This window comes from Eleutherodactylus coqui, chromosome 6 (genome assembly GCF_035609145.1).
Source record: "Eleutherodactylus coqui strain aEleCoq1 chromosome 6, aEleCoq1.hap1, whole genome shotgun sequence".
Lineage (NCBI taxonomy): Eukaryota > Metazoa > Chordata > Amphibia > Anura > Eleutherodactylidae > Eleutherodactylus > Eleutherodactylus coqui.
This window is the reverse complement of record NC_089842.1, coordinates 19,535,840-19,551,770: the sequence shown is the minus strand read 5'-3', so window position 1 is coordinate 19,551,770 and position 15,931 is coordinate 19,535,840. Positions and strand designations below refer to the sequence as shown.

Sequence of the window (15,931 nt, the reverse complement as noted above, 5' to 3'; positions counted from 1 at the left end):
GAGGAGAATCTACCTCCCCTCTATGTGTATATACTGAGGAGAATCTACCTCACCTCTATGTGAATATACTGAGGAGAATCTACCTCACCTCTATGTGTATATACTGAGGAGAATCTACCTCACCTCTATGTGTATATACTGAAGAGAATCTACCTCACCTTTCTGTATATATACTGAGGAGAATCTACCTCACCTCTATGTGTATATACTGAGGAGAATCTACCTTACCTCTATGTGTATATACCGAGGAGAATCTACCTCCCCTCTATGTGTATATACTGAGGAGAATCTACCTCACCTCTATGCGTATATACTGAGGAGAATCTACCTCACCTCTATGTGTATATACTGAGGAGAATCTACCTCACCTCTATGTGTATATACTGAAGAGAATCTACATCACCTTTCTGTATATATACTGAGGAGAATCTACCTCACCTCTATGTGTATATACTGAGGAGAATCTACCTCACCTCTATGTGTATATACGGAAGAGAATCTACATCACCTCTATGTGTATATACTGAGGAGAATCTACCTCACCTCTATGTGTATATACTGAGGAGAGTCTACCTCACCTCAATGTGTATATACTGAGAATATACTCCACCTCTATGTGTATATACTGAGGAGAATCTACTTCACCTCTATGTGTATATACTGAGGAGAATCTACCTCACCTCTATGTGAATATACTGAGGAGAATCTACCTCACCTCTATGTGAATATACTGAGGAGAATCTACCTCACCTCTATGTGTATAAACTGAGGAGAATCTACCTCACCTCTATGTGTATATACTGAGGAGAATCTACCTCACCTCTATGTGTATATACTGAAGAGAATCTACCTCACCTCTATGTGTATATACTGAGGAGAATCTACCTCACCTCTATGTGTATATACTGAGGAGAATCTACCTCACCTCTATGTGTATATACGGAAGAGAATCTACATCACCTCTATGTGTATATACTGAGGAGAATCTACCTCACTTCTATGTGTATATACTGAGGAGACTATAACTGACCTCTATGTGTATATACTGAGGAGAATCTACCTTACCTTTCTGTGTATATACTGAAGAGAATCTACCTCACCTCTATGTGTATATACTGAGGAGAATCTACCTCACCTCTATGTGTATATACTGAGGAGAATCTACCTCACCACTATGTGTATATACGGAAGAGAATCTACATCACCTCTATGTGTATATACTGAGGAGAATCTACCTCACCTCTATGTGTATATACTGAGGAGAGTCTACCTCACCTCAATGTGTATATACTGAGAATATACTCCACCTCTATGTGTATATACTGAGGAGAATCTACTTCACCTCTATGTGTATATACTGAGGAGAATCTACCTCACCTCTATGTGTATATACTGAGGAGAATCTACCTCACCTCTATGTGTATATACGGAAGAGAATCTACATCACCTCTATGTGTATATACTGAGGAGAATCTACCTCACTTCTATGTGTATATACTGAGGAGAATCTAGCTCACCTCTATGTGTATATACTGAGGAGACTATAACTGACCTCTATGTGTATATACTGAGGAGAATCTACCTCACCCTCAAGTATATAAACAGAGATGTGAGCTGAATTTTCCTCCGTATATACACATAGGATGAGGATAATCAAGTAATAACCCCTTTACTTTCCCTATTTACATACTGAATTTCAAGTTTTTGATCGTGAATTTATTGCGGTTGGACAATGAATTTCTCAAAAAGGCCAGCTTAGTACGCCTCCAGGACCTGAAGGTAGTGTGTGTGTGCAGAAAAATCATTTCCCTAGGCTTTTCAGTTACTTAGAAAAGAACTCTCATGTGTCGCGGTTTTTCGAGCTTAGAATTAAATAATTAATCTATGTTCTTCTTCTACTCAAAAAAACGCAAACTGAACGCCTTCATTTTTTTTTTTTTTTTTGAAAACCCATTGAAATCTATTGGGGGTAAAAACTGACGAGTTCATTTCAATTTTACATCCTCCAAAAAATGAACAGAGATGGAAAGGCCAGTTTCACATAAGCTTCGAAACTTCAGGCTGGGTGGAAAATACCAACAGCCGGGCGGAAAGAGGGCGGACCCCATCATGGTTGTAGAGATGGAACCATTCAGCCACTGGTTTTCCCCTTTTCTCCTCCCTGAGCAGAGCAGGAAAGCAGGATCCCTGTCGCAGGTGTGAAACCAGCCAAACACTGAGCTGAACCCTAATGCAGGTGTAAAAGCAACCCAAGGGTGGTTTCACATCTGCGCTCGGGGTACCGCTTTCCTGTGCCGTTCAGAGAGCAGAAAAGGGGAATCCCCGTAGACGAATGGCTCTGTCACTGGATGGACCGAACAGCGCCGGACTGACCACATTGACTATAATGGGATCCCTCTGCTTTTGGATAGAAGAAAAGGCACTACATGCAGCGCTATTACTTCCTTAATTTTGAGCCGGACTTGTGACGAAACCCCGGCCAGAGGTTCTGAAGGAGATGTGAAACCGGCCTTTGTTATTACTGCTGTCACAGTTTTGGACAATTTGATGAAGTTGTGGTCACTTCAGAGGAACCGAGGAATAAAATATGTTCACCGTTTTGCATGGTTTTTCGCGTTACCCAGGAAACACCACGTGGAGGTGACCATGCGTTCATCTCATGTCTAATTAATTGTTTGTGTTTTAGGAGGTGTTTCCACCCCAAAAGGGCTAATTGGCTTCTGCTCTTGTTTTTTTTTTGCCTTCCTCTGGATCAACACAGGAGGATAGACAGGCTGGACTAGATGGACATTGTCTTCATTCGGCCTAACGAACTATGTTACTATGTTACTCTTGGGCGTATGTGCCCGAGTCCTAACGGCTTCTTCACATGGGCGTGTTTTAGTCCCGTTATGCGGCCATGATAATCTCAGCCTTCTAACAGAACAGAATGAAACCATTGATTTCAATGCTCTTGTTTTCATCAGCGGTATTGTGGACCGTTAATAGTGCAGGCGAGAAAAGATACGACTTACCCCATCTCTCTCGCACATAATATTAACTACATGCAAGACAGATAGGGCAGGACCGAGCTATCAACGCACTAAGGCGCAAGGTTTGGATTGCTCGATAAAATGAACAAAAAAACCCTGGTTCATGCGCAAATATGTTCCGCAGCGGCGCGTGTATTTTTTGCTCTATAGGTGAGGTAGATTCTCCTCAGTATATACACACAGAGGCGAGGCAGTTTCTCCTTAGTATGGCAGGCCTATATCACATCTTGTATCCAAGCTAGAGGCGGTACAGCAGGGTACTAGAGCCTCCATGCCCATATCACATCTTGTATCCAAGCTAGAGGTGGTACAACAGGGTACTAGAGCCTCCATGCCCATATCACATCTTGTATCCAAGCTAGAAGCGATACAACATGGTACTAGAGCCTCCATGCCTGCCTTTATTACATCTTGTATCCAAGCTAAAGGCGGTACAACAGGGTACTGGAGCCTCCATGCCTGCCTGTATCACATCTTGTATCCAAGCTAGAGGTGGTACAACAGGGTACTGAAGCCTCCATGCCCACCTGTATCACATCTTGTATCCACGCTAGAGGTGGTACAACAGGGTACTGGAGCCTCCATGCCTGCCTGTATCACATCTTGTATCCAAGCTAGAGGGGGTACAACAGGGTACTAGAGCCTCCATGCCTGCCTTTATTACATCTTGTATCCAAGCTAAAGGCGGTACAACAGGGTACTGGAGCCTCCATGCTCGCCGTATCACATCTTGTATCCAAGCTAGAGGCAGTACAACAGGGTACTAGAGCCTCCATGCCCCCTGTATCACATCTTGTATCCAAGCTAGAGGCGGTACAACAGGGTACTAGAGCCGCCATGCCCATCCGTATCACATCTTGTATCCAAGCTAGAGGCGGTACAACAGGGTACTAGAGCCTCCATGCCCCCCTGTATCACATCTTGTATCCAAGCTAGAGGTGGTACAACAGGGTACTGAAGCCTCCATGCCCACCTGTATCACATCTTGTATCCACGCTAGAGGTGGTACAACAGGGTACTGGAGCCTCCATGCCTGCCTGTATCACATCTTGTATCCAAGCTAGAGGGGGTACAACAGGGTACTAGAGCCTCCATGCCTGCCTTTATTACATCTTGTATCCAAGCTAAAGGCGGTACAACAGGGTACTGGAGCCTCCATGCTCGCCGTATCACATCTTGTATCCAAGCTAGAGGCAGTACAACAGGGTACTAGAGCCTCCATGCCCCCTGTATCACATCTTGTATCCAAGCTAGAGGCGGTACAACAGGGTACTAGAGCCGCCATGCCCATCCGTATCACATCTTGTATCCAAGCTAGAGGCGGTACAACAGGGTACTAGAGCCTCCATGCCCCCCTGTATCACATCTTGTATCCAAGCTAGAGGCGATACAACAGGGTACTAGAGCCTCCATGCCCATATCACATCTTGTATCCAAGCTAGAGGCGTTACAACAAGATACTAGAGCCTCCCTACAAGAGGTCATTCTGCACAATAATTCCTCCTTTTGCTCTAATATTGGGATCACTTACTTCTATCATCGTTACAGAGAACTTCTAGGGGTGGGATTGTTTTTTGACAAGGAGTGTCATCATAATATTGTCTATTTTTATTATGGAGACGCGGTTCTGTGTTTTGTACCCCTATGACATTTGCCCCCTATTAGCGCCACCAGGATACACTAAAGCAGGACGTGTCGGGGTGGTCGCCCGCACTGGCATACTCGGACCGTAATCGGCGATTCCTGCCGCCGTCATTCTGCGTTCTCACTAAATTTTTCATGTATTTTTCCCTTCTGTTTTTTTTCCCCTTCCTTGGACTGAATTCTCCCTGGGAGGAGAGAAGGTGGAGGGAGAGGAGGAAGTGAAGGAGCGATGGGAGGAGAGAGAGAAGGAGAGAGAGACAGATGAGAGGGGGGATGGGATCCGTCTTTGTATAGCAGAACGAGGCTTCATCAGACAGACGGATAGATCGCCGACATCTGCGTGACATGCACACTGAGCGCTGGATGCCCCTGTGACAGCGAGACCCAACCGCGGTGCCACACACATCTGCCTCGCAGCTTCCCAACAGCTGGCAGCACCTCCGGCATCATCGCACCAGGCAGGACGGGCGATTCGGACAGAATGCGGACCGCTTGGCTGTGCCTGAGCTGCGTGCTGGTGCTGGGCGTTCAGGTGAGGAGGTGCCGGTGGCAGCGGCGGAGGTGCAGTGCCCATCACCAGGGTTGGGTGGAGTTGCTCCATTTTTACGGCAGGAGGCTGGTGGTGCATGGCAGCCAGAAGGTGAACGGTGGCAGCGCCGATAGAGCGAGCCATGATATAATGTAGCAGAGCCGTGATACAATGTAGCATCCTTGTATCAACCCTTTCATTGCAGGATCTATAGTCTATTAGGTGGCAGGCCGGCAGCGGTGGTGCACCGGGCACAGAATGGCAGATGACGCTATCACATCGGATGCCTGCTGGCAGGTGTTCGTGAACAGTTTGCATACGACTAATTACGCGCAGGGGTGCCTTAACGGAACCAAAGCGATCGGATCGGATCGGTCGAAAACGGATTGGTTGTATTTCTGTTTTTTTTTTAATGTCCTTCATGGCAAACATCGACCGGGCAATTAATGGGGCACAACCGCTTTGAAAATCGTTAGCAATTGGTAGACAATTACGCCGTGATAAAAATGGCAAACCAAGCCGTACGTGTTTTCGTTTCTAAGAAAAATCCTCGCCATCACGGTTGGTATGTATGTCAAGGCTATGGGGATGGGCACGGTTAGGGATCATGGCAGGGCACGCCGGGGCATTGCGGGCGTGTGGTTAGGGATGAAGGGGTTAAACGAGCTCGCGTCACAGGCGGTGTGCACAGCGGGACGCGGGGATGCGTCTGGACGGCTCAGCACGGCGCAGTGCTTCAGCCGGGCGCTGGACTGAAATAGCAGGTGGTGCCTGATGCCAGGATGGAGATTAATGGAATTACTAATTGGGAGATGGGGCTGTAATGGAAGAGCAGATAATGTCAGGAGCGGGCGGCGGCGGCGGCGGTGGGGGCCATCCACTCCCTCCGGTTAAGTAATGAGAGGATGGGAGCTGCTGGCAGCGCCATAAAGGAAACTAAATTAATACTGCGACTTCACCCCGGACGGATCCAGACGCTCCTTCCGTGTTATATAAAATGTTGCCCCCGAGTCATTGATGGCTTGCCCTGGGAATCAGCCAACCGCCCCAGAGATATGACTGGGCCCAAGAGCTTGCAATCCATCCCTTGGTGTGCTATAGGTTGGAGTAGTGTGTGTTATTTGGCTAAACGGACATTCTGCAGTCGCCATTCTTTCTCTGTTATCAGCCATTTACTGTCTCAGATACTTGAGTGTATAAGGCCGGGCTCACACAGGTCGGATTCCGCAGCGGAAGACCTGCGATCATTTGCGGGAAGTAATTGCGGAAGATCGCGATGTAGAAGAATGATCTCTCCTCCCCTTTCCTTTGAAGTTGCGAGTGTTTTTGCCGCTCATTGCGTATGGTTGGCGGAACACTCGCAGCCATTGACTTCAATGGTGACCATCCGCGCTAAAATACAGCATGTTGCCATTTTGCTTCCGCTCACGGAATACGCAATTCGCACCTGCGAGTGTACGAACGAAAAGTCGAAAATACATGCCTTTCAATGCCCGCTTTTTAACGGGGATCTTCGGCACGGACGGCGATCGCAGATTCCGCAATTAAAATCCTTTCAGATGAGACCCCATTGAGAGAAGAGTTTAGAATTTTGTCCCCTGTTATCAGCCAGTTCAGGCCAGGGAAGACAAGTGACTGCTGTGTGTTGCTCCCTGTTATCAGCATTCAGGGGTTGTGTTTCACCTGCGATAGTCAGATATCGTCGAGCGCGAAAAGGACCAATTGATTTCAATTATGTCATTCACATTAGCGATTTTTTTTTTTCACTCGCAGCGATACTCTAAAATGAAAAAAAAAAAGAAAAATGGCGGCCTGTCGTATTTTTGGTCAATTTTGCTTAAAATAAATAAAATACATCAATAATAAAATGAATTAAAATAAATGTATTAAAAAATCGCCTATTTTCTTCCGGTGTTGTGAAAAGTCCCGCCGCACTTGATACGATTTTTATGCGAGTGCAATGCGATTTTTACTTGAACGTCACCTGTTGCGGCGATGCATTTTTCTCGCAGAGCACATTGCACTTGTAGCGCAAATCTGAGCAAAGTGCGACACCCGTCCAGAGTCTCTCGGCGGTAATCACACACACCAATGTGAATGCCCCCTCATTCTAGGGGAATGCTGACTGTTGGACAACGGAACACACTCTATTGTTTTCTGCTATCAGCCACTTCAGGCTCAGGAGTGGCAGACCGTAGAACCGGTGAATATGATCTGTTCCGTGGTATCAGATGCTTCGGGTGGGATCAGCTGACTGTAGACCGAGCTGGTTTACGTGGTTGGCAGGCGGGGGCAAGGGAAATCTTGTAGGGCGCCTCCACCAGGTAACTAAAGTCAGCCAGTAATATGCTGCACTGTATGGGGGTTTTATGTGGCTCTAAATAGGGCCATTGTTTGGATACTGTATATTCAGGCACAATATGGCAGGGCTAAATGTGGCAGTGATATGTGGGCTGCATATGGCAGTATAGTCTTAGCACTATATGGCTGCACAAGACTGTATATGGTGGTAGTATTATGTGACAGTATTGTGTTAGCACTATTTGGCAGCATTGTATGGCTGGGTCGGTCTATATATGGCAGTATTATCTTGGCACTATGTGGCGGTATGGTAATATGTGAGCTGTGTATTATAGTATTATCTTAGCAATATATGACTATATGACTATTATCTTAGTACTATATAGCTGGTAGAACGCTATATGGCAGTATTATCTTGGCATTATATGGTGGTATTGCAGTATTATGTGGGCTGTATACGGCAAGATTATCTTGGCGCTATATAGAAAGTATTATGTGGGCTGTATATGACGGTATTAGTTTGGCAGTAGTTGACTTTTATGTGGGATTTTGCTATAAAACCAACTCTGATAGTAGGGCAGGTGAATACATCCATAGCTCTCTGTTATCAACCATTTCAGAGTAAAGAAAGAGGCAGAATTATAGTATCCTACATTGGGGTGAATGAAAGCAACAGGAAAACAATCCCCATTGTCCAAGATCACTACGTTATGTCACATCTCTCCAGTACTGATATAACCCCCAGAGGTATTTCCATCCTATAGGTGACTGATATCAGCCGCTCTTCTTATAATACTCCAGTACTAAAATAGCCAGAGACATTAATATTATATATGTGATATCAGCCGCTCCTCTTATAATACTCCAGGACTGATATAGCCAGAGACATTTATATTATATATGTGATATCAGCCGCTCCTCTTATAATACTCCAGTACTGATATAGCCACAGACTTTTTTATTATATAAGTGATATCAGCTGTTCCTCTTATAACGCTCCAGTTCTGATATAACCAGAGACATTTATATTATATATGTGATATCAGACACTCCTCTTATGACGCTCCAGTACTGATATAAACTCTAAAGACATTTACATCATATGTGACGGATAATAGCTGCTCCTCTTATAACGCTCCAAAACTGATATAACCCCCAGAGATATTTCCCTCATATATGTGACTGATATCCTGATATAACGCTGCAGTCATGTTGACCAGTAACAGGTGGCTGTGGATGGAGGAGGCAGAGGATGGGTCTCAGTCGGCTTTCTCTGTCTCCTCCTGGCACTGACCCTCCCGCATACACAATACAGATGGACCATTAGAAATAAGTAACAAGGCTGCTGTGTATTGTTACGGGTCATGTGAGATGGAGTCAGCCCCGTCCACAATGCCCGGGCCGGAGCAGAGAACAACCATTATTACAGACGGCCTGAATGATTGCTCTTCTGTAGTTGAACAAACCATATAAATAATACATGATGTCACCTGGAGACACGAGAAGACAACCTACTCTAAATATATGTAACTATGTAAGGGAGATACCCAGGTTATACCAGCATTCTACATATCACTATATACAGGAGATGTATAACTTATACCAGCTGGACATATATAATTATATACAGGAGATACCCAGGTTATACCAGCATTCTACATATCACTATATACAGGAGATGTATAACTTATACCAGCTGGATATATATAATCATATACAGGAGATACCCAGGTTACACCAGCATGCTCCATATCACTATATACAGGAGATGTATAACTTATACCAGCTGGAGATATATAATTATATACAGGAGATACCCAGGTTATACCAGCATGGTCCATATCACTATGTACAGGAGATGTATATCTTATACCAGCTGGATATATATAATTATATACAGGAGATACCCAGGTTATACCAGCATTCTACATATCACTATATACAGGAGATGTATAACCTATACCAGCTGAACATATATAATTATATACAGGAGATACCCAGGTTATACTGGCATGGTCCATATCACTATATACAGGAGATGTATAACTTATACCAGCTGTACAAATCTAATTATATGCAGAAGGTACCCAGGTAATACCAGCGTGATCTATATCACTATATACAAGAAGTAAAATGTATATCAACTTTACATATATAATTATATGCAGGAGATACCCAGGTTATACCAGCATGCTCCATATCACTATATACAGGAGATACCCAGGTTATACCAGCATGCTCCATATTACTATATACAGGGAGATGTATAACTTATTCCAGCTGTACAAATCTAATTATATGCAGGAGATACCCAGGTTATACCAGCATGTTCCATATCACTGTATACAGGAGATATATAACTTATACTAGCTGTACATATAATTATATACAGGAGATACCCAGGTTATACCAGCATGCTCCCTATCACTATATACAAGATGTGTAACTTATATCAACTGTACATATATAATTATATACAGGAGATACCCAGGTTATACCAGCATGCTTCATATCACTATATACAGGGAGATGTATAACTTATAGCAGCTGTATCTATATAATTATATACATGAGATACCCAGGTTATACCAGCATGCTCCATATCACTATATACAGGGAGATGTATAACTTATAGCAGCTGTACATGCATAATTATATAGAGGAGATACCCAGGTTATACCAGCATGCTCTATATCCCTATATACAGGGAGATGTATAACTTATAACAGCTGTATATATGTAATTATACACAGGAGATACCCAGGTTATACCAGCATTCTCCATATCAGTATATACAAGGGGATGTGTAACTTATACCAGCTGGACATATATAATTATATACAGGAAATACCCAAGTTATAACAGCATGCTCCCTATAACTATATGCAAGAAGATGTGTAACTTATATCAGCTGTACATATATAATTATATAGGAGATACCCAGGTCATACCAGCATGCTCCATATTACTATATACAGGGAGATGTATAACTTATTCCAGCTGTACAAATCTAATTATATGCAGGAGATACCCAGGTTATACCAGCATGTTCCATATCACTGTATACAGGAGATATATAACTTATACCAGCTGTACATATATAATTATATACAGGAGATACCCAGGTTATACCAGCATGCTCCCTATCACTATATACAAGAAGATGTGTAACTTATATCAGCTGTACAAATATAATTATATACAGGAGATACCCAGGTGATACTAGCATACTTCATATCACTATATACAGGGAGATGTGTATCTTATACCAGCTGTACATATCTAATTATATACAGGAGATACCCAGGTAATACCAGCATGGCCCATTTTATTATATACAGGAAGATGTGTAACTTATACCAGCTGTACATATAAAAATAAATACAGGAGATCCCCAGGTTATACCAGCATGCTCTATATCACTATATACAGGGAGATGTATAATGTATACTAGCTGTACATATATAATTATACATAGAAGATACTCGGGTTATACCAGCATGGTCCATATCGCCATAATGTATACTAGAGGTACATGTAGTATATATGAAACTCAGTTTGTACCAGCAGTACATAGATATGAAGCCCAGGTTGTACCAGCGGGGTACTTACATTGCAGGGTTGTAGCTATATATGCAGTAAACATATGAATCATGGCATCAGTTGCCGCCTGTCGCTGGCAGTTAGCGGATTGATTTTGTGGGGGTTCCAGTGATGGTTCTGGTGAATCAGGACTTGTTTATAATCACCTGTCATTTGTCGATCCGTGAATTTACAGCTCCTTCCTATTACGATATAGCATTAAAGGGGTATGCCCACCATAAGCATGTACCGCAAAACGCTTGTGCGACCTTCTCCTATGTTTAGGTACGGCCGCTCAATAGAGAGATATCGAGGTATCCTGCTTGCTCCACTGTTTCCATATGGGTCCTGTGTAATAGGGGCAGATACTGGGTCCTGTGCAACGCGGGCCCATACTGGGTCTTTTGCAACGCGGGCCCATACTGGGTCTTTTGCAACGCGGGCCCACACTGGGTCCTTTGCAACGCGGGCCCACACTGACTTCTGTGTAATAGGGGCAAATACTGGGTCCTGTGCAACGTGGGCCCGCGATGAATCCTGTGTAGCGCGAGCCTGCACTGGGTCCTGGCAATGCGGGCCCGCGCTAGGTCCTGTGCAACGTGGGCTCACAATGGGTTCTGTGCAACGCTGGCCCACACTGGGTGCTGTGCGACATGGGCCTACACTGAGTGCTGTGCAACGCGGGCCCGCACTGGGTCCTGTGCGACACGAGCCCACACTGGATCCTGTGTGATGCGAGCCCACGCTGGGTCCTGTGCGACGCCAGCCCACGCTGGGTCCTGTGCGACGCGAGCCCACACTGGGTCCTGTGCGATGCGAGCTCACACTGGGTCCTGTGCGACGCGGGCCCGCACTGGGTCCTGTGCGACGCCAGCCCACACTGGGTCCTGTACTACGCAAGCCCACACTTGGTCCTGTGCGACGCGAGCCCACACTAGGTCCTGTGCGACGCGAGCCCACACTGGGTCCTGTGCGACGCGGGCCCACACTGGGTCTTGTACGACGCGATCCCACACTTGGTCCTGTGCGACGCGAGCCCACACTGGGTCCTGTGCAACGTGGGCCCACACTGGATCCTGTGCGACGCGAGCCCACACTGGATCCTGTGCAACGCGGGTCCACACTGGGTCCTGTGCGACGCGAGCCCACACTGGGTCCTGTGCGACGCGAGCCCACAATGGGTCCTGTACGACGCGAGCCCACACTTGGTCCTGTGCGACGCGAGCCCACACTTGGTCCTGTGCGACGCGAGCTCACACTTGGTCCTGTGCGACGCGAGCCCACACTGGGTCCTGTGCGACGCCAGCCCACACTGGGTCCTGTACTACGCAAGCCCACACTTGGTCCTGTGCGACGCGGGCCCACACTTGGTCCTGTGCGACGCGGGCCCACACTGGATCCTGTGCGACGCGAGCCCACACTGGATCCTGTATGACGCGAGCCCACACTGGGTCCTGTGCGACGCGGGCCCACACTGGGTCCTGTGCGACGCGAGCCCACGCTGGGTCCTGTGCGACGCGAGCCCACGCTGGGTCCTGTACGACGCGAGCCCACACTGGGTCCTGTGCGACGCGGGCCCACACTGGGTCCTGTGCGACGCGAGCCCACACTGGGTCCTGTGCGACGCGAGCCCACGCTGGGTCCTGTGCGACGCGGGCCCACGCTGGGTCCTGTGCGACGCGGGCCCACACTGGATCCTGTGCGACGCGAGCCCACACTGGGTCCTGTGCGACGCGAGCCCACGCTGGGTCCTGTGCGACGCGGGCCCACGCTGGGTCCTGTGCAACGCGGGCCCACACTGGGTCCTGTGCGACGCGAGCTCACACTGGGTCCTGTACGACGCGAGCCCACACTGGGTCCTGTACGACGCGAGCTCACACTGGGTCCTGTACGACGCGAGCCCACACTGGGTCCTGTACGACGCGAGCCCACGCTGGGTCCTGTGCGACGCGAGCCCACACTGGATCCTGTGCGACACGAGCCCACACTGGATCCTGTCCGACGCGAGCCCACACTGGGTCCTGTACGACGCGAGCCCACACTTGGTCCTGTGCGACGCGAGCCCACACTGGGTCCTGTACGACGCGAGCCCACACTTGGTCCTGTGCGACGCGAACCCACACTGGGTCCTGTGCGACGCGGGCCCACACTGGGTCCTGTGCGACGCGAACCCACACTGGGTCCTGTGCGACGCGGGCCCACACTGGATCCTGTCCGACACGAGCCCACACTGGGTCCTGTGCGACGCGGGCCCACACTGGGTCCTGTGCGACACGAGCCCACACTGAGTCCTGTACGATGCGAGCCCACACTGGGTCCTGTACAACTGAAAAACATCCAGAAATTCCGCCATTCGTTTTGTTTTTTGGTGGCATTCAGCATTTGGTAAAAAATACCATAACAACGATTACTGCCACACCAAGTTTATATACAATTTTTTTACATTTTTTACTACTTTTGTACCAGAAAAACAATTGTAACTGCGTCTTTGTATTCTAATACCCATAAGGCTGCACTCACACGGGCAAGCGCGATATCGGGCCGAGAAATCTAACGCTCTTGTCAACTACTTTCTGTGCCGATATGTTGAGTGGCAGATATCACGTGGCTTAATACGGTTTCCATGGCTGTTGTGTGATGGATACGACATAAACCGCTATGGTTCAACAACGCCTCGCATCGCTGCTTTGCCACTGCGATCCTCAGGGGCGTGTTTCACGCGCATCACATGATCGCAGGCGTTCCCATGGGTTTCAATGGGCACCCTCGCATCACACTGGTACGCACATCGGACGGTATGCGGGTGCCATGCGTTGTCTTTTATGGTCTCATTAAAAGCAATGGGCGAGTTCAACAGAATGGAGTTTATATTCGTGCGAGTTTTGTGCGCCTCACAATGCGCCAGATTCTCGCCCGTGTAAATATTATGTCTTCCGGCAGCGGAGCTCTGTGAGGGCTTGTTCTGTGCAGGGAGAGTTGTAGGTTTTATTAGTACCGTTTTGGGGTGAATGCGACTTTCGGATTACTTTTTATTAGTTTTTGGGAGGCGGTAAAAAGCAATATAATAATCCTGATGCTACTTTTTGAACTTACTTTTACGGCGTTCACCGTGAGATAAATAACAAGATATGTTCATTATGAACATGATGATACCCATTAGCTGCTGATTGTTTTTTTTTAATGGTATTTTATCCAATTTAAAAAAGTTTTTTATGGGGAAAAAATGCATAATTTTTTTAAACTGTTTTTTTTTTTTTACTTTAAGTTAAACTTTACTGAACTTTTTTTGTCCCTGAAGGGAAGATGTGATCATTCGATCGCTCCGATAATATACTGCATTACTTATGTACTGCATTCTACTTAAAGGGGTTGTCCCGCGCCGAAACGGGTTTTTTTTTTTTTTTAAACCCCCCCCCCGTTCGGCGCGAGACAACCCCGATGCAGGGGTTAAAAAAACCACCCGCACAGCGCTTACCTGAATCCCGCGCTCCGGCGTCTTCATACTCACCTGCTGAAGATGGCCGCCGGGATCCTCTGTCTTCATGGACCGCAGGGCTTCTGTGCGGTCCATTGCCGATTCCAGCCTCCTGATTGGCTGGAATCGGCACGTGACGGGGCGGAGCTACACGGAGCTACACGGAGCCCCATTCAGAAAAGAAGAAGACCCGGACTGCGCAAGCGCGGCTAATTTGGCCATCGGAGGGCGAAAATTAGTCGGCACCATGGAGACGAGGACGCCAGCAACGGAGCAGGTAAGTATAAAACTTTTTATAACTTCTGTATGGCTCATAATTAATGCACAATGTATATTACAAAGTGCATTATTATGGCCATGCAGAAGTGTATAGACCCACTTGCTGCCTCGGGACAACCCCTTTAACCTATGACAGCAGCCTATTAGACTGCCGGAGGCGGGGTCTAAGAGGCTGAGTTACATGGTAGAAAGTGTCAGGCTTCCGTCTGCCATGATAAACCACTGGTACCTTGCAATCGCACTGTGGGCTGCCAATGGGTGATAGAAAGAACCCCCTTCCCACCATCTGCATATATGTTGCAGTTGCTATTGATTTTGGCATGTAAGGGGTTAAACTGCCAGGATCTGAATCTTAGGTTTCTTCGTTCCTGGCTGTTAGAGCAGGAGCCGGGCTGTCAGTAGTCAACCAAGCCACTGACTTAAAAAAGATGCATGTGCAGGTTTAAAGCCCACCGATCAAGTATTTATGGCATATGTTCTAGATTTGTCTTACATGTCTATGATGGGAAGACCCATTTAAAGGGGTTGTCAGGAGGGGGGGGGATGCTGATGCATTTCGGAGCCTCCACAACTTTGGCCAGGTTCTGTCAACAGGCCACATGGTGTGGAGTCTTGCTCACCCATCTTGTGGTCAGTAACATCATCACAAGGGGGCTAGATGTTCGGTTTATTTCCCCTTCTAGGTCTCTGCATTGGGTGTGACAACAAGAGGCTGGCTTAGTTATTGAAATGACCCAAACAGCCGCCCCCTATGATGACATCACCAATAATGAGAAGAGGGAAGAAGACTCTGTAGCATGTGACCGAGTGTCAGAAACGGGCTAGAAATGGAGGTGCCAGTAGCGCTGGACTCAAACTGGAAAGTGTTTTTCTCCCTGGATCGTTCCTTTAAAGGGGTTCTCCGAAACTAATTACTATTGATGATTTATCAGAAGGATAGGTCATCAATACTACATCAACAGGGTTCTACTGCTCAGGATCACTGCTGAGTAGCTGATACCAAGCCTACTGTCAGTGCAGGAAGCAGATAGCGCTGTCCATATTGCAGTGGCCCAGTTTGGTACTACAGGCCCAGTTCCCATTGAATTC

The 15,931-nt window shown here is 46.9% G+C and overlaps 1 protein-coding gene across 2 annotated transcripts in view; it reads left to right on the top strand.

Moving 5' to 3' along the window:
- Positions 1–4,903: 4,903 nt before the first annotated feature.
- The window catches only part of APLP1 (amyloid beta precursor like protein 1), a 66,751-nt gene continuing 55,723 nt past the window's right edge, over positions 4,904–15,931 (top strand). For both annotated transcript variants that reach the window (XM_066606412.1, XM_066606410.1), the window contains exon 1: positions 4,904–5,208. In XM_066606412.1, coding sequence (XP_066462509.1) covers positions 5,158–5,208 — 51 coding nt within the window. In that variant the 5' untranslated portion in view covers positions 4,904–5,157. The remainder of the gene's footprint in view (positions 5,209–15,931) is intronic.